The 27,261-nt window shown below is 50.1% G+C and overlaps 9 protein-coding genes across 9 annotated transcripts; 1 reads left to right on the top strand and 8 right to left on the bottom strand.

The window, feature by feature from the left end:
• Positions 1-42: 42 nt before the first annotated feature.
• Positions 43-2,063, bottom strand: PV06_07792 (uncharacterized protein; the record flags this gene model as incomplete). Its single annotated transcript, XM_016409071.1, has 5 exons — positions 1,655-2,063; positions 1,400-1,598; positions 965-1,342; positions 296-874; positions 43-197 (listed from the first exon to the last, which is right to left on the bottom strand). Exons 1-5 carry the CDS (start codon positions 1,916-1,918, stop codon positions 43-45), a joined length of 1,575 nt encoding a protein of 524 aa, XP_016260825.1. The 5' UTR covers positions 1,919-2,063.
• A 4,271-nt stretch (positions 2,064-6,334) lies between these two features.
• On the bottom strand, positions 6,335-8,031 carry PV06_07791 (peptidyl-prolyl cis-trans isomerase). Its single transcript, XM_016409070.1, has 5 exons — positions 7,833-8,031; positions 7,378-7,741; positions 6,995-7,164; positions 6,830-6,936; positions 6,335-6,750 (listed from the first exon to the last, which is right to left on the bottom strand). Exons 2-5 carry the CDS (start codon positions 7,622-7,624, stop codon positions 6,561-6,563), a joined length of 714 nt encoding a protein of 237 aa, XP_016260824.1. The 5' UTR covers positions 7,625-7,741; positions 7,833-8,031; the 3' UTR covers positions 6,335-6,560.
• A 160-nt stretch (positions 8,032-8,191) lies between these two features.
• PV06_07790 (uncharacterized protein) lies at positions 8,192-11,457 on the bottom strand. Its single transcript, XM_016409069.1, has 2 exons — positions 8,780-11,457; positions 8,192-8,727 (listed from the first exon to the last, which is right to left on the bottom strand). The coding sequence occupies exons 1-2, from the start codon at positions 11,066-11,068 to the stop codon at positions 8,323-8,325; spliced, it is 2,694 nt and encodes an 897-aa protein (XP_016260823.1). The 5' UTR covers positions 11,069-11,457; the 3' UTR covers positions 8,192-8,322.
• Positions 11,458-12,095: 638 nt separating this feature from the next.
• Positions 12,096-13,905, bottom strand: PV06_07789 (uncharacterized protein; the record flags this gene model as incomplete). The annotated part of the gene is made up of 3 exons (XM_016409068.1): positions 12,096-13,611; positions 13,672-13,756; positions 13,835-13,905. Coding segments are annotated over 3 exons (1,432 nt in total), but the record flags the coding sequence as incomplete, so codon positions are not given.
• Positions 13,906-14,634: 729 nt separating this feature from the next.
• On the top strand, positions 14,635-21,182 carry PV06_07788 (uncharacterized protein). The gene is made up of 3 exons (XM_016409067.1): positions 14,635-15,055; positions 15,119-15,347; positions 15,402-21,182. Exons 1-3 carry the CDS (start codon positions 14,928-14,930, stop codon positions 20,361-20,363), a joined length of 5,319 nt encoding a protein of 1,772 aa, XP_016260821.1. The 5' UTR covers positions 14,635-14,927; the 3' UTR covers positions 20,364-21,182.
• A 759-nt stretch (positions 21,183-21,941) lies between these two features.
• PV06_07787 (uncharacterized protein) lies at positions 21,942-22,810 on the bottom strand (the record flags this gene model as incomplete). Its single annotated transcript, XM_016409066.1, has 3 exons — positions 21,942-22,307; positions 22,432-22,554; positions 22,661-22,810. The coding sequence occupies 3 exons, from the start codon at positions 22,808-22,810 to the stop codon at positions 21,942-21,944; spliced, it is 639 nt and encodes a 212-aa protein (XP_016260820.1).
• A 425-nt stretch (positions 22,811-23,235) lies between these two features.
• On the bottom strand, positions 23,236-24,615 carry PV06_07786 (uncharacterized protein). The gene is made up of 2 exons (XM_016409065.1): positions 23,954-24,615; positions 23,236-23,890 (listed from the first exon to the last, which is right to left on the bottom strand). The coding sequence occupies exons 1-2, from the start codon at positions 24,505-24,507 to the stop codon at positions 23,407-23,409; spliced, it is 1,038 nt and encodes a 345-aa protein (XP_016260819.1). The 5' UTR covers positions 24,508-24,615; the 3' UTR covers positions 23,236-23,406.
• Positions 24,616-24,899: 284 nt separating this feature from the next.
• Positions 24,900-25,584, bottom strand: PV06_07785 (uncharacterized protein; the record flags this gene model as incomplete). The annotated part of the gene is made up of 2 exons (XM_016409064.1): positions 25,367-25,584; positions 24,900-25,306 (listed from the first exon to the last, which is right to left on the bottom strand). Exons 1-2 carry the CDS (start codon positions 25,488-25,490, stop codon positions 24,900-24,902), a joined length of 531 nt encoding a protein of 176 aa, XP_016260818.1. The 5' UTR covers positions 25,491-25,584.
• A 385-nt stretch (positions 25,585-25,969) lies between these two features.
• On the bottom strand, positions 25,970-27,034 carry PV06_07784 (uncharacterized protein; the record flags this gene model as incomplete). The annotated part of the gene is made up of 3 exons (XM_016409063.1): positions 25,970-26,709; positions 26,839-26,929; positions 26,993-27,034. The coding sequence occupies 3 exons, from the start codon at positions 27,032-27,034 to the stop codon at positions 25,970-25,972; spliced, it is 873 nt and encodes a 290-aa protein (XP_016260817.1).
• Between the last annotated feature and the right edge of the window lie 227 nt (positions 27,035-27,261).

Raw genomic sequence — 27,261 nt, 5'->3', positions numbered from 1 at the left:
ATATCCCCATCCAATTTTCATGCTTCTCGCGCAAAATCTCTCTCAACGATGAAAATATCGAATCTCAAATGTCCTAAACACGATATACGTCGTCGCGGCGAAGCTGAATGCCAACTCGAATCCAATGTCACCACCGAATCCGATTCCGATCAATTTGCCTATCGGACCGATGTACCATACTTGAGCCATCCCCATGACTATTTATCAGCGTTCGTCAGCCTCCTGAATTGTTTCATTCTTTGACGGATGTCTGAAAAAAAAAGGGACAAAGAAACAAAAACCGGGGGAAACTCACCAGCTCCGACGACACCGAAACAAAAAGCCCCCAAAGCGGCAAAACTAGGAGGCAGATATTTCGGTTGATCATAATGTTCGGGACTATATCCACGGATGCCCCTCTTGAAGATGAAGTGTTCGGGGAGTGAAATGGCCGAGTACACAGCAAGCCAATACCCGATGAGCAACATGAAATCTTCCAGGACGGCTTCAAAGTGACTGTAACCGGGGATGGCGATGGCGCAGTAGACCACGGTGCCGACGAACGTCCACAAGAAACGCGGCACCTTCTGGGCGTAGTGGGTGAGGATCTGGAGACTGAAGGTCAAACTGTAGATGTTGGGGCAGTTGTTCCCGACGATGCTGAGGGCGAGGATGACCAGACAGAACTTGCCGAATCCACCCAATGGGGGAACGAGGACTTGATGCAAGAGCCCACCGACGGCGTTGGTTTTGTAAGCGGTCGCAAATGCCGGGTCGTTGACGGTCGCGGTGGCGATGGCCAAACCGAGGGTCTCGGTGAACATCAAGGGGAAGATGAGGCCGACGAAGACGTAGAAAAAGACTCTGGTCCGAGAAGTCGTGACTGGTTGGTAGCCTGGCGGAGGAAGAGGAGAAGGGGAGGTTAGCAAAGTCTGTGCGCAAAGCCAAATGCAAGTGTAGATGCGTAGGACGGAAGGCAACGTACAGGTATAATCACTTGCATAGCTTGACCAGCCTGTGGCGAACCCAAATACTGACGCTCCGAAGGACAAGATACTGGCCGTCTCGCCCGCTCCACTGCCCATGGGCAAGTTCTCAAAGGACCCGTGGTGCGCGAATTCGCCGAGCACGATGAGGAAGATGATGAAGCAAGGCACCCAAGAAATCATCTCGTACATGTGCACGACCTTGTACCCGAAGAGGGTGATGAGGAAAGTACACGCAGCGATGATGATGATTCCCGCCCAGCCGGGGACGTCGGGGTTGACGGCGTGCAGGAGCTGAGAGCCCACGATGACATTGACACTCGACCATCCCAAACAAGCGAGACAGTTGAAGATGGCGATGACCTTGACGCCGTAGTCTAGGCCAATCGAGTGTCAGCGATACGGAACGCGAAACCAAGAGGATCACAACTCACAGCCAAACCAAAACCTCGACAGAATCATCTGTCTCATGCCAAACTTGGGCCCAAACGTCGAAAAGAAACACACCGGCATGATTCCGAGAATGTTGAAAAAGAGAATGGTCAAAAAGGCATCGACGAAGCCGAGATCAAAGACGGGAATCGCGAGGACACCGATCGCGAACGACGAAACCACCATGTTGGCAGCGCACCACTGTTGTCGACCGTCAGTGATGATGATTCTCTCAGACTCATGCCGAATAGACGTACCATCGTGCCAACCTTCAACGTAGACTTGTCCGTCCTCTCATCTTCAGGCACGCGCTCTATACCACGTTGTTCCACGCCAAATCGTCCAGCCAGGCGTTGCAACCTGGCGTACAGAGTATTGCCGGTGACAAACGATTCACCATGGACGGCACCCGATGCGTCCGGAACGACAATGGATCGATGCTTCTCTCCTTCTCCCACCGACAGAGGCTCGGGTTGATATTCCAGGTCGTAACCCGACTTTTCGTAAGAGGTCGTCGCCATTTTATAATTTTTCGGCGATTTGTGTTTCCCCCAAGCCAAGGTGAAAACACCGTCAATGAAGTGTTCTGACAACAAGCCTAGAGAGAGACCGCAAGAGAAGGGGAAACCTTGTCCATATATGTAGTGGGCGCGAAACAACCCTTTTTAATTCAATTATCAAGAGACAGAACAAATGACCTGGTTATCGGCAAACACCATAACTGGGTGCTGGTGGGAGGCGCCGACACGCACAAATGTCGATTTTATTACTTTGCACCTTTACGAGTCCTTTTCCGTCAAACCAAACCAATGAGCCCTTGACGCACCCATCAAAGTGGGTGTCCCTCGGCGCCCAGATAAGAAACCTCCATCAGAGAAAACCCACCACAAGGGATCGCGTTTTCGTGGCCTGCCTCATTCTGACTGGGGCCGGTCGGCAGCGAATACCACTCTGGGTCCATCCATCCATTATCAGGGTCAGCCATCCACTGAGAGCTCGAGTTGTAGTCAAGGAATCTCCAGCAAAAAACAAGCTCGATGGGTCGGAGGTCGCCTCTTATGACAGATCGCTACTCGTAACATATCTCGTTGGCCTGGGCCAATGATTCTCACCTACCTGAGGTAATGAGCCCGTGGTTAGTACAGTACTTTCCCCTCCTTCGGCAGAGACACACACAATCTCTCTATCTCTCTATCTCTCTCCGTCATACGCGCGCACACGCGATGGTGGCTGGCCAAATAAGCAATTCGAAGAGCGACCAACGACTCGGCTTGAAGCTTGGGCCAAAGCTTGCAACGGCCGGCTTATTTATCATTCGTAACTCGTAACTCGGGAGTGTGGAATCATCCCCCTCCCTACAATACGAGCCATGGTGTGTTCTCGAACGGTAACCCCTCCTCTCATACGCCAGTATCCGTTGTGTTGTGTCCATTTCATGATGTAAGAACTACCCAAACAACGACAAGATAAGGGTCCTTGTCCAATGTACGTACAATTGATCAATGCGATGTGCACATGATTCGTTCATCCGAGCATTAGATCAAAGCTGTCTTCTATTCCCCCAGTCAGACCCCAAAGGTCGATCAGCATAACAGTTCTCTCGTTCTCGGCTGCCTCCGCCATCGCTTTATTGGATGGAATATACGGGCAAGGCCTGGATTGTGCTTGCCAGAAGAAAGTTTCCATGTACAATCATATCACAGTCGTATCGATGTTTGGTTCTTCCTCGCAAGACTCTCTCGCATTTGCATGCATTGAACACAAAAAGTGAGCACGACAATAACTTCTATCGGGCCATAGCAACCCCAGGTTGAATTAGGTCTTGACTCTTAACTCTTACCAGGACCTTTCACTCCCAAGGAGTGATGTCCCTGGCATGTCTCTTCTTGAACCATCCGCTGGCCAACTTCACATCCGTCTCCACCTTCCCATCGACAATCATGTACTTGATGTTCCTCCTACCCTGACTCTGCAACCTGGAAGCCCACTCATCTGGTGTGTCCGTGATGATCCAATCGAAGCCCGTCGACAATATCCAGCCAAAGTCGGAACGGTGATCGCGTCCGTCGACGCTTGAATTGCCCACGATATTGTCGAGCAGCTTCGGCGCCTGGTTGTCCTGGTAGACGAAAACCGAGCCGTTGACCGAAAGGTCTTCGGGGAGGGAATAGTTTGCGGTGTCGAAGAACTTTTCCGATATCGGCATCACGAGGTCACCGGGAGCATAAAAGATACCTGACGTCTGGAACATACTGTCCTCTGGAGATTTCTTGAGGTCGTCGACGCGAGTTTGAATCGCTTGAAGCGGCCCATCGGTCGAGAACAGCTCAATCTCGGCTGAGATCGTGTAGTTTGTCTTCCCAAAGGCGTCGAGGCTGGCCATGGTGTCGAAGTGCACCTCGTCGATTGGGTTGTAGACGGGGATGAAGGCAAGCTGCACCCCCGAGGCGAAGGCGTCTTGCACCCACGGAAGGGCTTCAAACTCCTCGGGAGTTCGATACCACGTCGCCTGGAGCTTGTAAATGCACCATTCGTTGGCAGGTACCCCGGCGGCGTTTGTCAGATTCTTGAGCTGCCAATACGCCGGTTCGACGGCTTCCTTGTCCTTGAAGTCGAGTTGCAGCACCACGTTCATGCCACTCTCGTGGATGCTCTCGACCATGTCCGGCAGCGAAGGGACGGTCTCGTCCCTGACACGGCCACCCTCGTCACGCAAGTGCAGCTTCTCAATGAAGGCCTTGAAGGGCACGTCGCTGACCTTTGGGTTGTATCCTTGACCCGTGAAAGGGTTGTACGCGGGCTTGCCACTCTGTTCGCCGACGTCAGTCTCTCGACCCAGGCCGGCATCGTGGATCATGGGCAAGTAGCCGTCGCTCGAAAGATGGATGTCGGTCTCGATGCATTCGAGTCCAGCCTCCGAGGCACGAAAGTACGCATCACGAGAGTTCTCCGCCGTTCCGTTCCATCTGCGTTCCATATCAGCTTGCTTTCTTGCTTTCAAGGGTGAGGTGATTTGTTTTTGATCTTCTTACCGAAGTCCTCGATGTGCGCACAAGATGACAAGGTCATCATGAGGATGACGAAAGGCATCGATGATCTTCCTCACATCGTAAGGCTGACGTGCTGCATATGCAGAGAAAGACAAAAGACTAGGGACAGTCACTAGTGATATGAGGAGAGAATACATTCTGGCGTGAGTTGTTTTCTTTTTCGGACTCTTCCTCTTTCTATTGGTATTCTTTCTTTGAGGTCGATAACACTTGTGAGGGATATCTGGGCCATTTTATAGCTGGCGGAGGAGGAACCGCAATACCGGTTCCTTGAGACTTGTGCATTCTGGAACGATTTGAAAATATCTCCTCTTCCCGTTGTACGTTGATGTGGACTGGTATATCAAGGTCAAGCATACAGGTCTTGCCTTGCACGTGCTGATGTATTCCCATCTTATATGGTGGTCGGCCTCGTCCGGGATATCCATGTTGCAGGCCAAGACGGCAAAGAGAGGATCAGCATCTGGGTATAGTGGGTATAGAAGTACTCCGTAGGTACCAAGGAAAATAGCATACTCTGTGCCGAGAGTATCTAGGTAACCCCCAAGGGTATATACTCCATTATACTCAGACTAGAAAGAGAAAGACTCGCAAGAGCTTGTTGATCTCTCACGACTTCCAAGCCCGCTAGATAACGCGCGGATCCATTCTATAGTGGTTTAGGTATCCGTATCTAATGCAATGATACTTTCTAAGAACTACAATACTGCATCTGCCGGATATAAAGATTACTGTGCATTTTTTATACCCCAACCACATGTGGTGTTGAACTGGCTTCTCATAGGATACTTACTATTCTACCTTGTATGTATGTACAACAACGTGTTGACTTTGTTTTCTTAGCAGATAACTTTGTTTCTTTTCTCAGGTGGACTATTATTGTCCTCAATAGGTGTGTAACAGCATGGATACTCTCTCTATACCTGGGGTAGGTAGCTATCGTGCCTACACTTTCACGGACAAAGTACGACAATAGCACAACACCCTCGAAATAAAGAGTCGAGACCTCCTCAGTTGGCCTTTATTGTCGCCCATAACATCTTCATTGTTCATCAGGTTTGCCGTCATACTGGAAAACATCCCCTGAATGCCTTGTATACCATGGTATAAGGGCAACGCCTGAGGAGTTTATCGTATCCAAGGTCATTTACATCAGGCGGTATGTACGAATCTAGTGTTCGAGGCATGCGAGGCTGTCGAATCTCGAGTCCATCACCCCGCGTTTAACCGCGACTTTTCCTCCAACAAGATGCGACTTTAACCCCTTCTCCTAGAAATCACATTATCACCGCTCGGGTTGAAAAACCTTCACGTCGAGAACCGATCAGATCCCCTTTTGCCGCTGCTGAACCCTTTGAACGATGCTCCGATCAGAAGGATTCCCCGCCACACCGGAGGATTCTTGAGCTGATGACCGGACAACGAGTGTAGAGAGAATGTTCTACGACAGTCGGGTGTACGAGCAGCTCGAGGTGCAACCGCGGCAAGAAGGAGAAGAAGAATTTGTTGAGGGCCGGCGTCGGACTCGAATGGAGGTTACCACGGTAGGTATCGTACATAAACAACAAGCAGCAGTACCTCGGAAATTTCGAGGACAAAGTCTACCTGGGTAGCAGATGAGAGACAGAAGAAGAGGAACGCGGAGAAGAGGAAGGCGGCGGGGAAAACAACCTGGGTAGTGATGATGGCCTTTTAATATCAAGGACTTTTGACATGGATCGATGTGTGAGAGATCAGCGAACGTTTCGAGGCATTGTATACGGGAGCAAGCAATGGAGAGAGAGAGAACACGATACAAGACGGGACACCATGAGATATGAATAACGAGTAACGAGGAAACTTTTGGACGGTCACTCAGAGTAACAAAACCCCCCCTCCCACAAAAACTTGATATGGAGATTCATGCCATTTAATAGGCTCAACTTTTCATTTTCTCCTATTAACTTGTATCTGCTTTTTACCAACCCTCAAATAATTCTTGCATGTATGAGTGGTGGTGTGTGTGTGTGTGAAAGGCCTTTTGCATGTCTTTGTCTGTCCACAAGCATTTGTTCCCGCCGAAACTTTGCAGTCTTGCTTTCTCTCATACTATGAGGGTGGGGGGGAGAGTGATCTATTTCTCGGCACCGCTGTCGACGATGACGGGCTTGAACTCCAGCTTGACTTGGCCAGTGCCGGATCCAGTGTTCTCAAGTTCAGCGACAATGTCCATGCTCTTCTGGTCCGCGACCTCACCAAAGACGACATGCTTGCCATCCAACCACGAGGTAACGACGGTGGTGATGAAGAATTGAGAGCCGTTGCTGTCAGTTCATCATTGTCAGTGTTGTTTTTCGTGCAGACTTTTTTGGGAGGGGAGAGGAGTTGTTTTTATTGTCTTACGTGTTGGGTCCCGCGTTGGCCATGGACAAAAGACCAGGCTTGGAGTGCTGCAGCTTGAAGTTCTCATCCGCGAATTTCTCGCCGTAGATGGACTTGCCACCGGTGCCCTAATTGAGAGTGAGTATGTGTCTCTTGTCCATCTCTTGACGCCGTGGGAAAACCTACGTTGCCACGAGTGAAGTCACCACCCTGCAACATGAACTCAGGGATGATTCGGTGGAACTTGCTGCCCTTGTAGCCGAAGCCCTTCTCGCCAGTGCAAAGAGCACGGAAGTTCTCGGCAGTCTTTGGGACTACATCGTCGAAGAGGTTGAAATTGATACGACCCCGCTTGGCTGCACCAAAAAAAACAGAAGAGGTCAGTGATGGATTCAATCTGAGCAAGCTCAATGCAACCCGCAGGCAGGGCAGAAGAAGCGAGTGTCGACAGGCTTGGTGCTCAGCTGCGGTTGTGACTGCGGGCACAACCCTTGCGAGGGTTTTGCCAGGGTTGCGTGGGGTGACTTGGGAACTGGAAAACGAGGAAAAAGGGAAAGGGGCGAGCTTACGAGGAGGAACATCACCACCGGATCGCTTAGCATCAGCTCGAGCACGGTCGAGAGCTGCGTCGGTGTACTCGACGTCGAACCAGGCTTTGATAGTCATGTTTGCAGGTGAAGATGAGAAAGATCGGACAGTCCAAGGGGTGGTTGTGGCAGGTCGATGAGAGAGAGATTGAAGAAGAGATGGACGAGAAGAAATCCGCGGGGTGAAGGCGTGAATTTTAGTATTGACGCAGCGGGGCAGAGCAGCCATGGTCACCAATTTGTGATGAGGTGAATGAGGGGTCAAAAACAAAGACTCGGGTGGCTGTCCAGATCACGTTCGGTCACGTGATGGGAAATTTTCAGTCGGCTGGCGACGCTTCTGTGCCTGTATGGGACAGCCATCCGTCAGCTCATCCCCTCGCACGCGTTTCTGTCGGAGCAGATAGGACTGAAGCTCCAGCAGGGTAAGCACTCACCGGATAAATGGACTAGAAGATGTCTGGCACCCCAATATCGACACCACGAGCTGTACACTCCGTAGTTGCGATGGCTAAGGATGGAACTAGAAGTACGAGGACACTGTAGAATGTTGGAAATATCCTGCTACGAGTACTCTCAACGCCAGAGATTGAGAAATGCCTCCAACTAATTGCACAATGATATAATACAATCTTGTAATGTACAATGATGTAAAGGAGAGACGCAGACAGAAAAAGCTCGAGCTCTTCCCATCATCTCGACTCGCCCGCCAAGCAGCACGTGATATAAGAATAGGGGTAACGAGGTACCCATGATAAACGAGCAATTGTACGGAGCACCAAGGTATTCATGGTCTCTGCCATCTGGTACCGCCATTCTCCGGCAGGTGCATTGATACATTATGGTTCATCTATACAAGTCTATTTCAAACCAGGCAAGCCTGTGTCTGGGTCATTTGCTTGTCGTGATACTGCTCTAACAACGCCTTCAGCTAAAATCCTCCTCGCCACGTCCAGCTTCAATGGCCATGATTCTCGACACGAGCTCTTTAGTCTCACGAGCGACCTGGAACGCCAATGGTGGCAGTGTCTGTATGACTTCCTTGCTTTGCGGGGTTCCATTATAAGCCGTTGAATCGGCCCCTGCTTGGAGCAGCTTCTCGCGACAATCCTGCAGTATCAACACAATAGGCTGTGACTTTTCAATCAACAGCGTCTGATATGAAGAAGTCTCGTTGCTCGTTCTCTCCACGGCAGTCACGACATTTCCGATGGTTCCTGCGATGGTGCTGATGTGGGTTTGAATTGGTGCTGTCGCATCGTCGTTCCGGATGGCGTCGACTAGTGAGGTGATGGACTGAACCAGGCCATCAGTTTGATCTTCCAGGTACATCTATCAAAGTACGTTAGCTAGATTCCTTCGCGAAAGAACTGTGGTGCCATACCTTAAGATCTTCAAGATCAGCCTCCTCCTGGCTCAGACCATACGTAGACTGAATTCCCAAACCTGTCCCGTTGAGATAGCTTGAACCATTTCGTTGATGCCCGATTTGCATGGAACCATTTCTAGTCTCTGGTGGAGTGCTCAACGCGCTGTAGACACTTTCTACAGCACTACGGCGTCTCAGGGTCTCGGCAATATTGAAGTAACCATTGCTCTGCAAAGGCTCCAGAGTGCCATCGTCGTCGTCTTCTAGCTCACCAGGAGGCGTAGGTCGAATTTTGACGGTGTGGAGAAGATCAACAACCGCAGCGGTCAAGTGAGAGGCAGCAGCATCAACAAGACTGACGGGTGAGAGACCGCTTGCAGAAGCGAAATTCTTGGATGCGGTGATGAGATTATTGGCCGTGACTGAGACCTTGCTCTTCATCTTTGCTCGTTTCTTGGTAATGTCGTCATTCTTGTCGGTGCCGGCGGCATCAACATCAGAAGTGATGCTCCTTACGGCCAAAACCACAGTCTTCATGTGGTCAAGGACAGCCGCTGGATTATCGGATCTCGCAATACGAAGTAGTTCGTCAATGGAGATTTGGAATTTAGTGACATGAACGTCCTTGACCAGACCTTCGCGATCCTGGAGAGCAGCTGCATGTTGATTGGCGTCTGGTCGAGCGATACTAAGCCCGAGCGAGCTGGCACGCACACTGCGAAGCTGTGTTTTCGTCTTGACATATCGAGCTTTCCATTCCTTGACTTCCTCTTCCAGTTTGGAAACATCGGCTTGCAATTTCTGCTCGCGATCAGGGTTGCCTCCGGAATCAGCCATGGCTCGCATCTCTTCCAAGAATGTTTGACCTTGTCGACGAACCTCCTCGGTCAATTCTTGTTGCTGAGCAAGACGGCTCTGCAAACCTTCATTCTCTTGATCGAGTTTGAGATATTTGGTCTTCCACAAAACACTCTCGCCACTATAATTAGGCTGCTCAACCTTGAGTTTTTCAATTTCCGCCTTCAAGGATTGATTAAGAACTTCCGCCGCTTGTAGCTTCTTCTCCAGGTCGTCGGTAGTTATTTTCCACTTCTCGGCTTCCGCGGTGGAATTGCGAAGTTCGGTATCTCTTGCTTCGAGGCTGGCTTCCAGATCTGCCAGCTTGTCCTGCAGCTCGGTCATTGCAGGAGGAAGAGGTTTGGAATTGTAACTGACTCCGCTTTGTGAAGTCGCTGAGGTATCTCGGTCGCTTCGGGGACTAGTTAGGGAACTCTCAAGGCCGAAAGCATCGCTGGAACGGTCGTATTTCAAGTCTGTGGCCTGCGCCTCATCCTCATCTTCCACCATCATACTCTTGTTTGGAGTTATGGTGTTGCTTTGGAATTGCTTTGCCATGGGGCGTCCATAGTCGTTCATCGGTGGGTTGTCGAATTGCGGAATGCTAGTCACAGAGTCCTGTCTCTGAGAATAGCCCATTGGACCTGGGCCGAATGTTTGAGCTCTGGATGGCAGGCCATATCCCCCTCCACCGTTACTTGAGGCGACACTACCAGGACCTCTTGAGTGCGAGCGAGAACTTTCTCTCCTTCCCCCTTCGGAGCGCGCAAATTGTGGAAATCTCCTTTCTAGTTCACAGAACACATCGGTCGACAAGTCTTTGAATCGTGGCGCCTGTAAGGATGAGAGTTTCTGCCTTGCCTGGTTTCTCTTTTCGTGGAAATCCGGACGCGGTTGTAGAAATGGAGGCACGTTCTGTTGCCGCGGTGGCCGGCCAGGTAGGGGTGTGGCCGCTTGTCTACGTTGCAATTCATCGAAAACATCGGTACTTAACTCATGGAATTGCACGGGAGATAGGCGCAGCAGTTTGTCTCGGGCTTTATTGGGGCGCGGCGGAACTTGTGCACCTCCTTTTAGATATCCCTTGAGAACAGTGTAGTGCTGGAAGAGTTGCGCTTCCATCCGCCTGTATTTCCGACTCTGGTCATCTGCCAATGTGCCATCACTCGAGCGAGAAGCTGCGATTGATCCTGCTCGTGACGATCCACGTGAACCGACTTCGGAGGGACGACGTTGGCCCATAGGATCAAGAGGCCCGGGAGGGAAGTTGGCGCCATTCGGACCAGGGCGCGGAAAGGGAGGTGCTTTGGAAAGATAGTCGTCGCCGGGGCCGTTCAAGGATGAGAAATTTCCATCATTGCGCGGTAACTGGCTGTAGTTGTTGAGACCTGACCATCCATCGCTTCCAGTCGTAGACACTGGGGACAACTCAGGCCCTCGTGAGGGCGGTGGCATTGCTGCTTGCATCTCTCCTGCTGACCATTCGCAAACAGGTGGTAGAAACCTCGTACGGTCTGTAGAAGATTGAAATCGACCAATCCGGCCAAGCAATAAGATGCTGGGATCGGGTGAGGTGTGGTGTGGAAGTGAAGCACGAAATGTTTTAGGATCTGCAACAGGTGCAAGGGAGTGGACGACCCGGAAACGGTCAACACGCAAGCGCGACTGGAGGTGACTCGAAGGAGCGGACGGTGTTGCCGTGCAATAGGAAGGGAAGAAGAAGCGTAGGATGTGACTGTCCAGCAGACGGGTGAGCAACGAGCGTGGAGAGTGAAGGAATGCAAGGGGAGGAAACTTGGACTCTGGCGTCTGGACGGTGATGAGTTGGTGGTGGTGATGGGTGCGCAGTCCGCACAGTAGTAGCAGTATGGAGTATTTGGTGAGGAATTCTGGGCTGCGGATGCAGCAGGGGCATTATTGGACATGCGCCTTGGATGGTTCCTTCCCTCCCTACCAAGTCTGATAGATATTGACCAAAAGTGCTCCAGTTATGGCACTGAAAGAACATATAGTGAATGTGTCCAGGCTGTCTTCGGTATGTCACTCTTCAATCCTTTTGTTTGTTACTACTACAAAGAAAGCTGCATCCGACTCATCTAGGGCTATCAACTCGTTCTATGTCCCAGAACCAGTCGCATGCACTCCGTAGGCTGCTGCAGATCTCACACCCCGGGAATCTCTACAATTGCCCTTGTTCTCTCCCTGGACCAGCCAAATCACCCATGCGAAATGCACTGCGGATATCCCTGCTCCGTTCTGCAAAATCCACCGGCTTCTCAACGACCCTCTTGCCCCTTACTAAACGCGGGCGCTAGTGGCTGACAATTCTCGACGAAGACTGAAAGAATAACTACCTAATAGTCAATTCCCAGCTGAACCTTCTACACCCTTTTTTCCTCACTGGCGTCAAGCATCTGCTGCTATTGGCGAGCATAGTGATTGTTACACAATTCCATTGGAGCCCATTGACGCCGATGGGACAACAGCATGCCCTGGATTACGCAGTCTCCTTACATGTTCGATGCTAGGGTCGTGGTATACTGAATTCAGTCCATACCTATGAACCATCCCGTGCGAGTTTTCGCTGCAGACCAATTCCAACTCCTTGCGTAAATATTCTTGAGAGAACCGGACAAAGAACCTCCGAACCCTGTGTTACCTCATCGTAGCTGAAATCGTGATTGTCGTCGATTTACCCGCCGCTGGTACCGTTGCAAAGTATCGCAGGCAGCCCCTAATACTTTCGCTTGCGAGCAGCTTTGGCCGGTTCATCAGCTTCGTTTTCATACTCCTTGCCCTCGTGAAAATCCTTCTTTCTCATGGTGCCAACACCCATACGCACCAATTCCTGGTCATCCCCGTCGCTGTCTTCGACGTTATATAACATTGGCAGAACAAAGCTTTCTTCTTCGCCCATTTTCCTCTCAACAGTCAAAACGTCAACAATCTCATCTTCTCGATCAAGACGTCGTTTTTGGTGCTCTTCCTTGGGATACGTGTCGAATTCATCCTCACGTTCCACGTATTCAACGTTCTCGGTTACTTCAGTGAAATCCGGCGCAAGCGCCGACCATTTCTGTTGTGGTTCAATTCCCCAGATTTGTATGCTCCCCGTTTCGATGCTTGTACATGCAAGCAGCGGCCGCGATGGATGCCATTCGATGATAGCAGGCTCCTCACGGTTCTCGAGAATTCGAAGCAATGAATTCGTGCGTAACTCCCAAATGTAAATGTCTTTTTTCATGTACGTCGACGCAGTGACATAGTCGGCAATGCCAGTGGATGACGAGTGACTGAAGGCACAATGATTCCAACGTAGGCGATTCACCAGATCCTGGAATTTGTGCTCCGTGGTGAGGACAATATTTTCAGCCAATGTGGCTGGGTCAGGAGTATCTTCCTCGCTAGTAGGCTCAAAGGGGGGCGCAGTTGAGGGCGTGATCAGAGAAAGATCAGGTAGATTGATTGTACGAATGATACGATCAGTACTATTGGCGAGGAGTTGGCGGCCGTTGGATGTCAGGCGCAGAAGCGAGATCAAGCCCGAGGAGATTTTGGTGGAATGAATGATTTTACGAGACTCTGTCTCAAGGATGTTGATGTAGCCTTTCGATGTGCCTGTGATGATGTGATTGCCCAGGACAGAAAATATGGCTGAGGTTGTGGCCTGCTTGTTCTCGGACCGCGAGACACTTTCGCCATCACTGAGTGGAGTAGTGGGCAAGATTTTCTTGATGCATTCAGGGTTTGTAATGTCGACAAGGTAGGGGCGGTCCTCAAATAACGAGGCTACGAAGAGATTGTGATTGTATGGATGAAGTTCGGCAGTGTAAATCGGTGCCTCGAACTTGACAGTCCGTATGCGTTGTTGAGTTTGTAAGTCCCAAAGACAGGCACGACAATCCTGAGACGAAGTGAGAAGATACCGTCCATCTCGAGACCAGCTCAGACTTTGAATTTGTTTCCAGTGGCCCACTAGTCTCATGGCGACGCCAAATGTTTCCATGTCCCTTTCTCGGGTCAGACATCCTGACATCAAAGAAGCATGGGTAGAGGTGCAGTCAACTTACCATATCACAACTTTGCCATCCACTCTACCTGATGCCAAATAATCACCCTTTCGACTGAAACGAAGAGTTGTGGCATGGCCACACCCTATTCAGGTCAGTCCTCGGGCCAAGTGAAAACGAGACGCGGGCGAGATGCGCTAGACATGCACTATGCTATACTTACTGAGATCGTTTGTGAGAGCATCCGGAGAGTCTTGGGCTAGCTGGAATGGGTCTATTAGTGCTAAATTCATGGTGTGCTTGGATATGGAGAGAATGTAGATGCCACGTCCAGAATTTGTTGATAGAGGCCGACGCTTCCTAATTGAGACTAGCGCGGTGTAGGTGGCTCGAGTTTCGGCCTCAGCGGTTACGAACAGTTCAAATAAGAAGTTATTCACACTAGTAGATGGAAGTGAATGGTCAAAGGTATGTCTTCTTATAATCGCAGCTCATTCACTTGCATGAGCGATGTATACATCTCACATTAGGGTATACAGGAACAGCTACCATAGACTTTGAAGATACTCAGTAGAACCCAAGGAAATTAAATCAATGAACACCCAGCACATAGCAAGACACACTCTCTATACTCCGTACCAGTAGCCATACCTCGTACTGGCCTTCGGATTATTGCATATGTGCTACAGCAGGAAAAAGGCCATTGCTCGACGGATTAGTGTAGCCGTGTCTTTGTTCGGTGGATAAACCTACATGAATCCGGCCTTCCTCTTGGGGAGTCAACACTCTTATGAGTTTCGGCCTTGCTCGGTCACGTCGGGATCAGAGATGAGTTCAATCCTTCGCGTCTCTGACAGGCAGAAGAAGAGTGAGTCAATAGAGAGTGACATGATTGTCCATTGCGGCTGATTTAGAGAGCGCGACAAGCGTGAATAGCAACTAAGCCGGATGCGTCTTGGCGTGTTGGTTGCCTGTTTAGCCTGCGCCTCCCAGTGCTCAATCAAAAATTCATCTGCCACCTCATACCAATCCTCATCCACTTCCATCATCACCATCCCACCTCAACCATCTCGACTCGATCGCGCTCCCGAATTAACACGTTTCGATCGACGAGCCGAACAGGATCCAGGAAGTCTGGGGTCAAAGAAACAAGAATTGGTGAAACGCGCAGCTGGAGAAGTGCGCATTGTTTTGGGTGGCCCTGGAGGGCGAAGGGTCGTCCTTGACCACGTCGCGCTGCCATCTGCGCAGGCACTGCGATCATCGAAAATCGTCTTGAAAAATAATATCGTCTCTCTGGGATAACGCGAGTAACCATGTCGAACCTCAATTTCCCTTATTCGAGCGCGCCGCTGCGGACCGTCGAGGAGATTCAGTTTGGCCTGTTCTCGGCCAAGGAAACCGAACGCCTCGCGGTCATCGATATCGAATATCCTGAGACGATGTATGTAGTCATAAATGAAGAAACCACACCTCTTAAAATTTTTCTAACATTTTTGTGAACCAGGGATGAGCAGCGCCTCAGACCTCGAGAGAAAGGTCCGAACGATCCTCATCTCGGTACAATCGATCGCAATTTCAAATGCAGTACCTGTGAAGAAAACATGGCCGAATGTCCTGGGCATTTTGGTGTCATCAAGCTTGCAACTCCAGTATTCCACTATGGTTTCATGACCAAGGTCAAGAAGATACTGGAGACTGTCTGCCACAACTGTGGCAAGATCAAAGCGCTTGATGTTAGTTTTGCCACTCTTCTCTGATCATACCGTTCTCTAACCATAGGAAAATAGACTGAAGAGTTTAAACACGCGATTTCCCTTCGAGACCGAAAGCGTCGTTTCGACGCAGTTTGGCGATTGAGCAAGCCTCGACTTATTTGCGAAGCAGATCCTCCTGATGATCCAGACCAACCGCTCAAAGGACCTCAACAGCCTAAGCACGGCGGTTGTGGTAACGCGCAGCCTGAAATCCGAAGAACCGGGTTGCAGCTGTGGGCAACCTGGAAACCGCGCAAGGGCGATGACGACGAAGATATCACACCGGACAAAAAGCGAATCTTCCCTCAAGATGCTCTCAATACTTTCCGCACCCTCACTGATGAGACTTTGGAAATGATGGGACTCAGTCTCGACTACGCTCGACCAGAATGGATGATCTTATCTGCGCTGCCTGTACCTCCTCCTCCCGTCCGTCCTTCTATCAGCGTGGACGGGAGTGGTCAAGGTTCTCGTGGTGAGGATGATCTGACCTTCAAACTGGGTGATATCATCAGAGCCAACCAGGCAGTGCTGCGGACAGAGGTTGACGGTACTCCTGACCATATCAAGGTCGACCTGTGCGATCTTTTGCAGTACCACATCGCGACCTACATGGACAATGAGATTGCCGGCTTAGAGAAGGCACAACACAAGAGTGGTCGACCTATCAAGTCAATACGCGCGAGACTGAAGGGCAAAGAAGGTCGTCTGCGACAGAACCTTATGGGAAAACGTGTGGACTTCTCTGCACGTACAGTTATTACAGGTGATCCGAACTTATCTCTCGATGAAGTCGGCGTGCCGCGCAGCATTGCCCGTACACTGACCTATCCTGAAACTGTCACGCCGTTCAATCTCGATAAGCTCAAGCGTCTCGTGGCCAATGGTCCAAATGAGCACCCTGGTGCGCGGTATGTCATTCGTGACACCGGCGAGCGTATTGATCTTCGCCATCACAAGCGGGCTGGAGAGATGACTCTGCAGTATGGTTGGAAAGTCGAACGGCACATTCAAGATGGAGATGTCATTCTTTTCAACCGTCAGCCTTCCCTACACAAAGAGTCAATGATGGGTCACCGTGTTCGCGTCATGCCTTACTCTACCTTCAGACTCAATCTTTCGGTCACCACTCCATACAATGCTGATTTCGATGGCGACGAAATGAACTTGCACGTTCCTCAAAGCGAAGAATCTAGAGCCGAATTGGCGAACCTCTGCATGGTTCCTCTCAACATTGTTTCTCCGCAACGCAATGGCCCTCTGATGGGTATTGTGCAAGACACCCTCTGTGGTATCTACAAGATTTGTCGACGTGACATCTTCTTGTCACGAGACCAAGTCATGAATGTCATGATGTGGGTTCCTGATTGGGATGGGGTGATTCCTCAACCAGCTATCATCAAGCCTAGGCCCCGCTGGACGGGCAAGCAGATGATCAGTATGGTTCTTCCGAAAGCCCTGAATCTTGAACGATTCGAAGCGAAGGGCGATGCTTTCAGGGACCAAAAGGACGAAAGTCTATCTCCCATCAACGACACTGGCTTGATGGTTTTGGAGGGCAACTTGATGTTCGGTTTGTTCAGCAAGAAATTTGTGGGCACCAGTGCCGGTGGTATTATTCATACCATCTACAATGAGTTTGGTCACGAAGCTGCTATGGCTTTCTTCAACGGTGCGCAGACTGTCGTCAACTACTGGCTTCTGCACAACGGCTTCAGCATCGGTATTGGTGATACAGTGCCAGATCCGGCCACGGTTGTCAAAATTCAGCAAGCTGTCGATGACAGAAAAGCCGACGTTGAGCAGCTAACCAAGGCGGCATACAATGAAGATCTAGAACCTGCACCTGGTATGAACGTCCGTCAGACATTCGAAAGCAAGGTCATGAACTTCCTCAATCAAGCTCGTGATCAGGCTGGTTCGGCAACAGAAAACAGTCTGAAAGATCTTAACAATGCCATCACCATGGCTCGAGCTGGTTCGAAGGGTTCAACGATCAACATTGCTCAAATGACTGCCATTGTTGGTCAGCAAGCTGTGGAAGGCAAGCGTATTCCTTTCGGCTTCAAGTACCGTACTTTGCCCCATTTCGCAAAGGACGACTACTCGGCACCATCTCGAGGCTTCGTCGAAAACTCTTATTTGCGAGGCCTAACTCCAACAGAATTCTTCTTTCACGCCATGGCAGGTCGTGAAGGTCTCATCGACACAGCTGTCAAGACTGCCGAAACTGGTTACATTCAGCGCCGACTCGTCAAGGCCCTTGAAGAAGTCACTGTAAAGTACGATAGCACAGTCCGAGATTCTCGGGGCAATATCGTTCAATTCATATATGGAGAAGATGGTCTTGATGGTGGACATATCGAAAATCAGAAGGTTGACATCGTCACCATGTCTGACAAGGCTTTCATGAACCGTTACTCTGTCGATGTCATGAGCGGCGACACCTCGATGTGGAGAGGCAAACTACTCCAAGCCAGAGAGATTCAAGGTGATACCGAATTGCAAGAGCTTTTCGACGAAGAGCTTGAAGATCTGCGCGAGTCCCGAGATTTCCTTCGAAAGATGGGCAAAGGCACCGAGGATAATTTCCAATTGCCTCTCAACGTTGCGCGAATCATCGATCAGGCACAGAAGAACTTCAAGATCCGACGTGGAGATAGGACTGACCTTGACCCTCGCTACGCACTCACCGCTGTCAAGCAGTTGCTGGATCGTCTCATCGTTGTTCGCGGTGATGATGCCATTTCACAAGAGGCACAATCGAACGCCACTCTTCTTTTCAAAGCACAGTTGCGATCTCGTCTCGCTTACAAGAGACTTGTTCTTGAACATGGTCTGAACCGATTAGCCTTTGACAATGTCATCGGTGGTATTGAGAGTCGATTCATCGCGGCGCATGCTAACCCTGGTGAAATGGTCGGTGTCCTGGCTGCGCAGTCTATTGGAGAACCTGCTACTCAGATGACTTTGAACACCTTCCATTTTACTGGTGTCTCTGCCAAGAACGTCACACTGGGTGTCCCTCGTCTGAAGGAAATTTTGAACGTCTCCCAGAACATCCGCACACCATCAATGACGGTCTATCAACTCCCAGAGTACACTGGCGACAAAGAGGCAGCCAAGTTACTTCGAAGCCGAGTACAGCATACCAACTTGCGATCCGTGGCTGAGACATGTGAATTGTGGTACGATCCAGACATCCAAAGTACTATCATTCCCGAGGATCTCGATATGGTCGAGTCATACTTCATTATTCCTGAAGACAATGAGGCAGACCTTTCCCTCCATTCGAAATGGCTTCTGCGTATCACGCTTAGTCGCGCGAAGCTCCTTGACAAGGGATTGAACATTCAAGAGGTCTCGTCAAAGATCAAATCCACTTATGGCAAGGACCTGTCAGTGATCTTCAGTGATATCAATGCCGATGAGCAGGTCATTCGTGTTCGACTGGTTCAGAACTATGGTAAGGACGAAGAAGAAGACCGCAGAGAGGACGATGAGATTCTCCGCCGCTTCCTGAACGAAATGCTCGATCACCTCACATTCCACGGTGTTCCTGGAGTATCAAGGGCCTTCATCGATCAGAAGAGCAAAGCCATCATTGACACGGACAATTCCGTCAGAATGACCAAGTCTGACCCCAAATGCAACGAGTATGTCCTCGAGACTAGCGGCAGCTCTTTCGCAAAAGTTCTCGCGATCGATGGAGTCGATACCAGTCGTACCTACACCAACAGATTCACTGAGATTTTCGAGGTGCTGGGTATCGAAGCTACCCGTGCTGCCATTCTCCGAGAATTGACTCAAGTATTGTCTTTCGATGGTTCATATGTCAATGCTCGTCACTTGGGTATTCTTTGCGATGTGATGACGAGTCGTGGCTATGTCATGGCTGTCACCCGTCATGGTATCAACAAATCTGATACTGGTGCTCTCATGAGATGTTCGTTTGAGCAGACCGTGGAGATTCTTCTTGAAGCAGCTGCTGCTGGTGAATTGGACGACTGTCGGGGTGTATCTGAAAATTTGATCCTGGGTCAACCTGCTCCCGTCGGAACAGGCACTATGGACATCTTGCTCGATCACAACATGCTGTCAACAGTTGTCACCGACAATGCCAATCTCGGCCTTGGAGGAGTCATCGGTGTTAAAGGCACCCAGCAAATGTTGGAGGGCGCTGCGACTCCCTACGATAGTGGCTCACCAATGCAGGACAACCAGTACCTTGGTTCCCCGGATTATGGTGCGTCTTTCTCGCCAATTGCTGCTTCTGGGTCGGAGACTCCTGGCGGGTTCACGGACTATCAACCTGGCTTTGGTGGCGCTGGAGGCTTCAGTCCCTATGGGGCTCGCAGTCCTGCAGGATATTCTCCGGCCAGTCCTTTCGGTGGTATGAGCCCGGCTTCGCCTGGTTTTTCACCAACCGCTGGGTACTCGCCTACCTCCCCAGCCTTTGGTGCAACCAGTCCTGGCTTTGGCCCAACGTCACCGTCGTTTTCTCCAGCCAGTCCAGCATTCACGCCGACCTCACCTGCGTACTCGCCTACCTCGCCTGGTTATCAAGCATCGCCAACGTCACCCAGCTACTCTCCAACTTCACCGAACTACTCTCCGACGTCTCCTGCCTATGGCAACTCCCCAACATCGCCAAGTTACTCTCCTACGTCTCCAGCATTCAGCCCGACGTCACCGACTTCACCGACATCGCCTGCCTACAGTCCCACGTCACCACAGTATAGCCCGACTAGTCCTGTGTATGGCGATGGCAAGCAGCAATCTCCCACGTCACCAAGCTATTCTCCGACGTCTCCTACGTACAGTCCTACCAGTCCGACTTCGCCAACTAGTCCCTCGTACTCACCTACGAGTCCGATGTACAATGCATCGCCGCGAAGCCCGCAAGGGAGACCAGGTGGTATTAGTAGTCCACAATACTCTCCCAACAGCCCGCAGTATTCTCCGACTTCTCCAAAAGAGGACAAGGATGACTAGTACTGCTTTGTATCATCACACGACATCATTGTCGACCAAAAACAACTTCAGGTACATGCAAGAAGGATCCATTAGATTGACCTTCTTTCTTGACATGCTCTATGACGTTGCCATGTTATGTTTTATCATGCCTTATTTTATCGTTTGGCCACTAAATTGTCACGGACGCCAACGGCCGTCCTATTCCGGCTACGTTGCTACTTTCCAACCAAACCCCAAAAAAGATTCGAATTCACAAATTAGCGATGGCGTTGGATGGTTTTTATTCGCTTGGTTTTTTTTCTCGAAGCACGATCGAAGCACTCTTTGAGGTGCTCGCATGAACTGGAGAGGAAGTGAAGAATGCATTTTCATACAGGGGAAAGCAAAGGATGACGATTACCCTATTTTCCGATGGATGTGCTCACCAAGCAAAACGGGGTGAGAGCGAGAGTAGAGAGAGGATAGGCAGGGTTCGTTGTTGCGAGTTGTAGATTCAGAGAAGGAAGTGTTTCGAGGAAGAATGAGCAGCTGGAGTTGGCCGAGAATTGATCCAGGGTGGTGTGGGAGGCGAGGCAGTGGGTGGTGCATGAGGCTTTTTCTTGCTGTGTACTTTAAGAGATAATTTGCATAGACTGACTTGGCTTGCTGGGACGAAAAAGGGACGGGCAGATGCGGTGCAATGCGAAAGGCATCAAGAGGCGAGAAGAGATTCAGATGAGATGACGGTCGACCAATTGAAAGGGTTCTGGCCTAGACAGAACGCACTGCGTAAACTTGATTCATTAGATTGGCTTGCTCATTTTTCAAAACAAAATGTCTGTTTGCTTAATTCGTGAGATTATAGAGAGAGAGAGAGAGAGAGAGAGAGAGAGAGAGAGATCCGCCTTGATCAGATTTGAGTAGAAGAGAAGAACAATGAGGAACTTTAAAAAAGAAGAAAGCTTGGTCGTGATGATATTCTCGATGTGGTTGATGTCCTCGTGAAGTCTTTTCTTTTCCCCTCTGACCCGAGTCACGTCCTGCGTATTTATATAAGGTGATGCCTGTATCGGGTATGTTTTGACTCGTCCAAAGGAGGAGACAGACTTTTTGTCGTGAGCTTTTGGCCGTTAAGGCTTCCCGGGGGTCATTTTACTCGAGGATCGGTGAGACCAGTGAGCTGGGACAACCCCAAGATACCGGCGTCAAGAGTTGTAACCAATACATCTCAAGAGGAGGAAAAACACCGTACATGCGTATCTACCTGTCTCACACGTCCACGAGGAAGGAATTTCCAAGATCGAGTGCACAAGGGTGTTAACAGTCCGCGTCGTTTTTGGAAAGTAGACGTTGTTCTCAAGGTCACCGCGAAGACCTTGACAAGTTTGTCCTCGTCCGTCTCCTTGGTTTCTTTCTTTCTCAATCTTTCTTGGTTTGCGTCAATCATTGACATTGACCCCCAAGCTTACTTTGACAAAAAGGCACCAGAGGTTTGTGTGGTTTTGGGGCGCCCTTTGATCTTGAAGATTCGGTGCATTGTTAGTATGTGACCGACCGGACTTTCTCTTTTTTCTCAAATCGGATTGGAGTTTTTTTTTTCGAATCGAATCGAATTCATCAAGTTGCACCCCTCAAGGCCATGAGTCCCAGTACCTGTCTCACAAGGTTGGAGGAGAAGGTGGTCGAGTCAAGGATCGTAACCTTGTCACCATTCGTGACCACGTCGTCCCTGCCACCTTTGTGGTTTTTACCAGAAGAAGAATGCGGCGGCGGGAGACTGATCTTGTACACTTTTCGAATCCTTTCGACGTCGGACAAGCCTCGCAAGGTGACGTCGTCGAATGGGATTTCCCTGCCCTTTACGTGTGTCGAGAGGTGTTGAGCGACCGTGGCTTGTGTCACTTGCGGGTCGGTCGAGACCTTGACGACCAGCAAATTTCGTGTAGAATCCGATATACCAAACCTCCGAAACGCTTCACCGATCTTTTGAATGGGGGAACGTTCGTCAGTCAAAACCCAAATATGGACATCCATACAGGGACAGTGGACGGTGGATGGTGGTAGTGGAAAGTGAAAAGTATAGCTAAGCTGGGTAAATAATACGTACATTGTTATTTGGACTCAAGGAAAAGACGATTTCGGAATGAATGTTGTGAGACTTGAGGCGATCGTTCAAGTAGTCATTCATGGCACGGAAGGCCGCCGCGAGGACATGGGTCGTCGAGAGGATCTGTGAAAAGGGTCCTGAGGCGTGAGTAACGTGGACTGTGCCGTTTTATTGTATACGGCCGGTGTGGGGGGGGGGTGTGGAATGAAGGGAAAGGAACATTCCTCACCATGCTAGCATCGATGAATGCGTATTCAAACTCTGCGTTCCCCGCGAGGAGCTGTTGCTTGAGAAACGGGGCGTTCTCGACGTCGGTGTACAACGAGACGTAGAGTGCCAGTTCGGGTGGCATGTGTGCGAGGTGGATCGTTTGGGCCATGTTTGAGCTAGAGTCGGGAAAAGAGTCTGGCTAGGTGGGTGAAGAAGACAATGATGGTAGAATTCAGCGCGATTGAGTACTGTTATGGTTGGTCGAAATGTTTGAGGTGATGGCAACACTTGTACTCGGTAGAGCAAAGAGAGAGCGAACCATATGTTGATAATATATTTATTTGTTCTTTGTCGGAGACTTGTCAAACTCATTTCCAAACGACGTCACGTGGATTGACCTCAGCCTCGTCGAACCTGGTACTACGAGTATCACATCTTTTGTTTTTAATCAGAGCATCAAGTGGACATTGGGGTGCTTATTCACAACTCAGGTCTCTTAATGTATCCATGTTTGATAACAACTCACAGGAAGGGGTGAGAAATCCACAGAAGGAAAACTGTAATAAGGGCCATAAAATTCTATCAAAGTCAACCTTGTAAGAGTGGAAGTAATACATTTTTTTTATATATCTGTTTTCTCCTATATTGGTGGTGTAGAGTATGTCTTTGACCAAGTTGAAGACCTGTACACTGTGATCAAGTCATATATGAATTACAAGTCGCATCCCCGAGGAATAAATATACTCCTTCTCAAGTTCGACCCGATCATCGTCGCTTGCTGCCTTGCATGCTCAAGATTTGAACCATGCGGATGAAGATATTCAGGAAGTCCAACTCAAGGCTCACACTCTCATTCACGACATCTTTTCTGACCAGACCACGTTCACTCATCCTAGCGTGGTGCAGGATTTTCTGAACGTCGTACAGAGTAAATCCACCAAAGACAGCCAAACCACCGTAGAGCCAAATGTTCTCAGTCCAGGCCAATGTTCGAACGGCGGTGGCTGGTAGGACGAGAGGTGCAAATCCGGAGATAGCAACGATGGCGACACCAGCAAGCAGAGGACCTCCGAGGTAGAGATATTTCTCTTGTTTGGCAGTTGCACCGACAAAGGCAATGCTTCCCATCATGCCGATAGTGTAAAGACCGGCGCGAGCCAGGATTGCCGGATGCATGAACATCAATGGGGACAGAATGGCTGCTTGAGTGACGTTGAACGCGGTCCAGAGAGCGTACTTCTGTACGTAGCTGCAGACGGGTCATCAGTTGACGTGTCCAAATGATCACAATAAGACCGGAAGTAAAACTTACTTGTCAGGATGCGTGTAGAATGTTCCGTACATGGTTCCAAAGCTGGCAGCGAGACCAACACCGATAACCAGCCAAGGGTTCGTGGCCATCAACCGATAACTCCAGCCACTGGTGTGCAGAGTCCGAGCCGCCAAACCAATGATACCGATACCCAGTCCGGTGTGCATGAAAGTCTGGTTCAGGTATTCTCGTTCGTACGTGGGCATACCGCCATCTTCGCGCGTTTCCCGGTTGAAGATCAGGTTCGTGGCAAAGATTGTACCACCCACCAGAGCGGCGCCGTAGAGAAGTCGCTGTGTCAGATTGCCGCTGGAAGTTGTGCTCGCAGGCTGATAGGAAGGAGTCTGGTAACTTCGCTTGAAACCATTGCGGAGAGCTTCGGACTTGAGCAGGGATTGTGCGCTCGACGTCGTCGTCGTCGTCGTCCGGGGAGTGAAGAATGAATTCGATGATTTGGGGTTTGAGTGGAAGCTGCGGATCAACGAGGAGGGTTTGCTGAATTGCTTGAAAGCGTTGGAGGAGACCGCAAAGGGCCTCCTGAGGACGAAAGACATGATGGGAACTCCGCACGCGAGATGTGGTGTATGAGGGATGATGAGGTTGACAATGGCGACGAGAGGATGAATCGAATAAATATATACACGCCGGCGCAGGCAGAGAAGGACGACTACGAATTGGCCGTAGAAGCTTCGCGGTGCCGATTATTGGGGGAAATGCCGCCACCGAAATGACGTCGACCACTAAGGTAGAAGAACTTCCAATCACGTGCACTCGGTTTAATTGTTCCGGGGTTTGGTAGCAACCTCAGCTTAGGGAATCACTTTTCGAGTATTTGTGTGGTGGGCTCCGATCATTCGGACTGAAGTTCCAACAGGAATTCCCTTTCCAACAGAAATTCATTTGCACTATCATGGGTATATCTCCAGTGTTTCCCTATCCATATATCTCAATTGCTCGTAAAGTAGTTGACCGCCACCACCGCCCCAAGACCAAGCTTCTTCTCCCAAGCATCCAGGCTACATCTCATCCTGCTCCAATTGGACATTTTCTGACCATTTGGCGGAGCATACTGCTTCCCATCGAAGCCAGCTGGTTGTTCATACAGAAAGAAGCAATACCGATGAGGAGCAGCTCCTGGTGGTGGTGCCGGTCCGATGTAGTCGACAACGAACGGTGCTGTGCTGTTGAGTTCGGCTGATCCCTGCGCTGCCGCGAATCCAGGTTGTATCCAGTGAAGAATAGGACCCAATACGTCAAAGGATCGGAATGGTGCGTCTATATCGAGACAGACGACTATGTAGGATCTTGAACTGTCCAGTCCGGCGTATGATATTGAAGGAGCACTTTGAGCGTCTAAAGAACATTGCCGTCAGACACAGTTCATGTCGGAGACACCGTTCGAATATGACTCACCAGCTCTAGGGATGTAGTCTCCAGGTTTTGGCATGTGCTTCTTGCCCACAGTCAAGCCCAGGACTTTGGACGGATCATCTTGGATGAGTTTCAGGTTACGCTTGACACTCTCGTTCGATGGCATGGTGATGTGTCCCCTGCTTGGCTATCGACCCGATATGATGAAGGGTAAGAAAACGAGGCCGGCGTGACCAAAAGAATTGTTCTCGTCAATATACGAGTACTCAGCTGGGACGCCTGACTGGAAATGTGAATCCGAACTTGGGCAGGTCAATACAAGCTTTGCCCATGACTGAGTATGAGGCCCCCCACGTCCGTCTTATATACTTGGCCCAAAGTCCAATGGCAAGTGATCAGGGATCGTAGAGACTCTTGATGGTGATCATTTCGGCGAAAAATGCAGAAGTCGGCTTCAATGCGACCGAGTGACCGGACCATACAAAATGTGTTCTTCGGATCAATTGATGTGTCCGCGTTCGGCGTTAAGGAATTTGTTAAGTCCTCGAGAGTAGATTGCCCACCGTGTGATGGGTGCGTGTGGGAGCATGCGGTACCTAGGCACTCGTACTTACCCACGAAGTGCCATTACTTCGTATTCTGCATTCATGGACAAAGTCCCAAGTCCTTCCACCTTAGAGGTTCATCGCCTCTCAGTTCTCTCCACTTGTCGGTCGATCGGAGAAGTGGTTCGCAGTTCTCCTTGAGCATCCATCCCCATTTCTTGACGAATCCTTCTTCAACTTCCCAGGAATCGACTCTCCACGGCTCACCCCATACCACAAGGCCTTTTCGAGCATCCTCTCCGTCCTCCTCGGCCTTCGAGTAGCCCTGGACCTGTGGGTCGGCTATGGAGCCAAGCAAGTCGATACAAAGCTCACAGTCATCGTACATCCCGTCTGCCAGAATCAAGGTGTCTCGGAGACCAGGTAAGGGGAACAAATCAACATAGGGCGGATGTGGCACCTGCCTTTGCAGCACCGTAGGTTCGAGTAGTGGCGGAACGGCAAAGGGGTGGGGGAGTTTCGAGATGCTCATCGCTTCGGGTGTCTCATCTTCACAGTCGAAAAGGTGAGTGAGGCGGAGCATGACCATGTTGCTCAAGATCGCACGCCAGACATTGAACTGGATCAAATGCATCAAATGGTCGCATGATAGAGGGAAATAGTAACCTCCCTTCCACGCCGACACTATGGGCTTCGTTCTTGGGAATGGATATGGCCCTTCAGCAAGAGATGGGAATCTGCCGAGTCTCGCAGTCGGAGCTGCCGTTATTTGGTGTCCTTGCGCAATATCGTCCATTTTTGATCGCAGTGGTGTCCATTTTCCAGGATCTTTGCGTCGACCTGGGACGATTGTTAGGAATTTTGCACGTTTTGTATCTGAAGGCAACACGTTGAAGACTTTGTCTCAAGAATGATATGGCTCGAATTGGCCTGCCGACTACGGAGTAAGATCTCGAGGGTCAAACGTACGCCGAGCTCGTTGGTTCAGTCGATTCTGGATCTTTCTTCTAGACTTGGGGTCTGAAAGTCCACTCCAATCGTCTTTGTGATCGATGCCCTCCTGACAAGAAATAACAGCAGTGAGTTAGTCAAGCCTATATCAGTCAATAGCAGAAGCTTTTACCTCCAGCAGCGGACCTGGTTGCGTAAGCATGAGCGTATGCATTTCTGAAAGTCCCATTCTTATTCCAAGTACAGGGTATGACTACCGAGCTCATCTCAGGCTCTGCCAATCTGTTGCACGGGTCTGGGAATCGATCCCTCATCAACCCATGAAGAGAGGTTTGCGTTGACTTCCAGAGAGTTGAACTGGCGAGAAGATGGGAGCCTAGACAGCGAGAAGACGGAGAGCCTGACTGGGGCCCCATTTCTCCGTTAGTGTCATGCAAGATG

The sequence above is a fragment of the Exophiala oligosperma genome (assembly GCF_000835515.1).
Source record: "Exophiala oligosperma strain CBS 72588 unplaced genomic scaffold supercont1.7, whole genome shotgun sequence".
In the NCBI taxonomy this organism is placed as follows: Eukaryota; Fungi; Ascomycota; class Eurotiomycetes; order Chaetothyriales; family Herpotrichiellaceae; genus Exophiala; species Exophiala oligosperma.
The sequence above is the reverse complement of the archived record's forward strand: the minus strand, read 5'-3'. Positions and strand labels throughout refer to the sequence as shown.

Coding starts and splice junctions, on each gene's coding strand:
- PV06_07790 (XM_016409069.1), bottom strand. CDS start 11,068: ATGCAAGCAGCAATGCCACCGCCCTCACGAGGGCCTGAGTTGTCCCCA. Junction 8,728..8,779: donor CTGATCTTGAAGATCTTAAG/GTATGGCACCAC, acceptor GTACTTTGATAG/ATGTACCTGGAAGATCAAAC.
- PV06_07791 (XM_016409070.1), bottom strand. CDS start 7,624: ATGGCTGCTCTGCCCCGCTGCGTCAATACTAAAATTCACGCCTTCACC. Junction 6,937..6,994: donor GTGACTTCACTCGTGGCAAC/GTAGGTTTTCCC, acceptor ACTCTCAATTAG/GGCACCGGTGGCAAGTCCAT. Junction 6,751..6,829: donor GCCAACGCGGGACCCAACAC/GTAAGACAATAA, acceptor ATGAACTGACAG/CAACGGCTCTCAATTCTTCA.
- PV06_07786 (XM_016409065.1), bottom strand. CDS start 24,507: ATGTCTTTCGTCCTCAGGAGGCCCTTTGCGGTCTCCTCCAACGCTTTC. Junction 23,891..23,953: donor TTCTACACGCATCCTGACAA/GTAAGTTTTACT, acceptor ACCCGTCTGCAG/CTACGTACAGAAGTACGCTC.
- PV06_07788 (XM_016409067.1), top strand. CDS start 14,928: ATGTCGAACCTCAATTTCCCTTATTCGAGCGCGCCGCTGCGGACCGTC. Junction 15,056..15,118: donor ATCGAATATCCTGAGACGAT/GTATGTAGTCAT, acceptor TTTGTGAACCAG/GGATGAGCAGCGCCTCAGAC. Junction 15,348..15,401: donor GCAAGATCAAAGCGCTTGAT/GTTAGTTTTGCC, acceptor ATAGGAAAATAG/ACTGAAGAGTTTAAACACGC.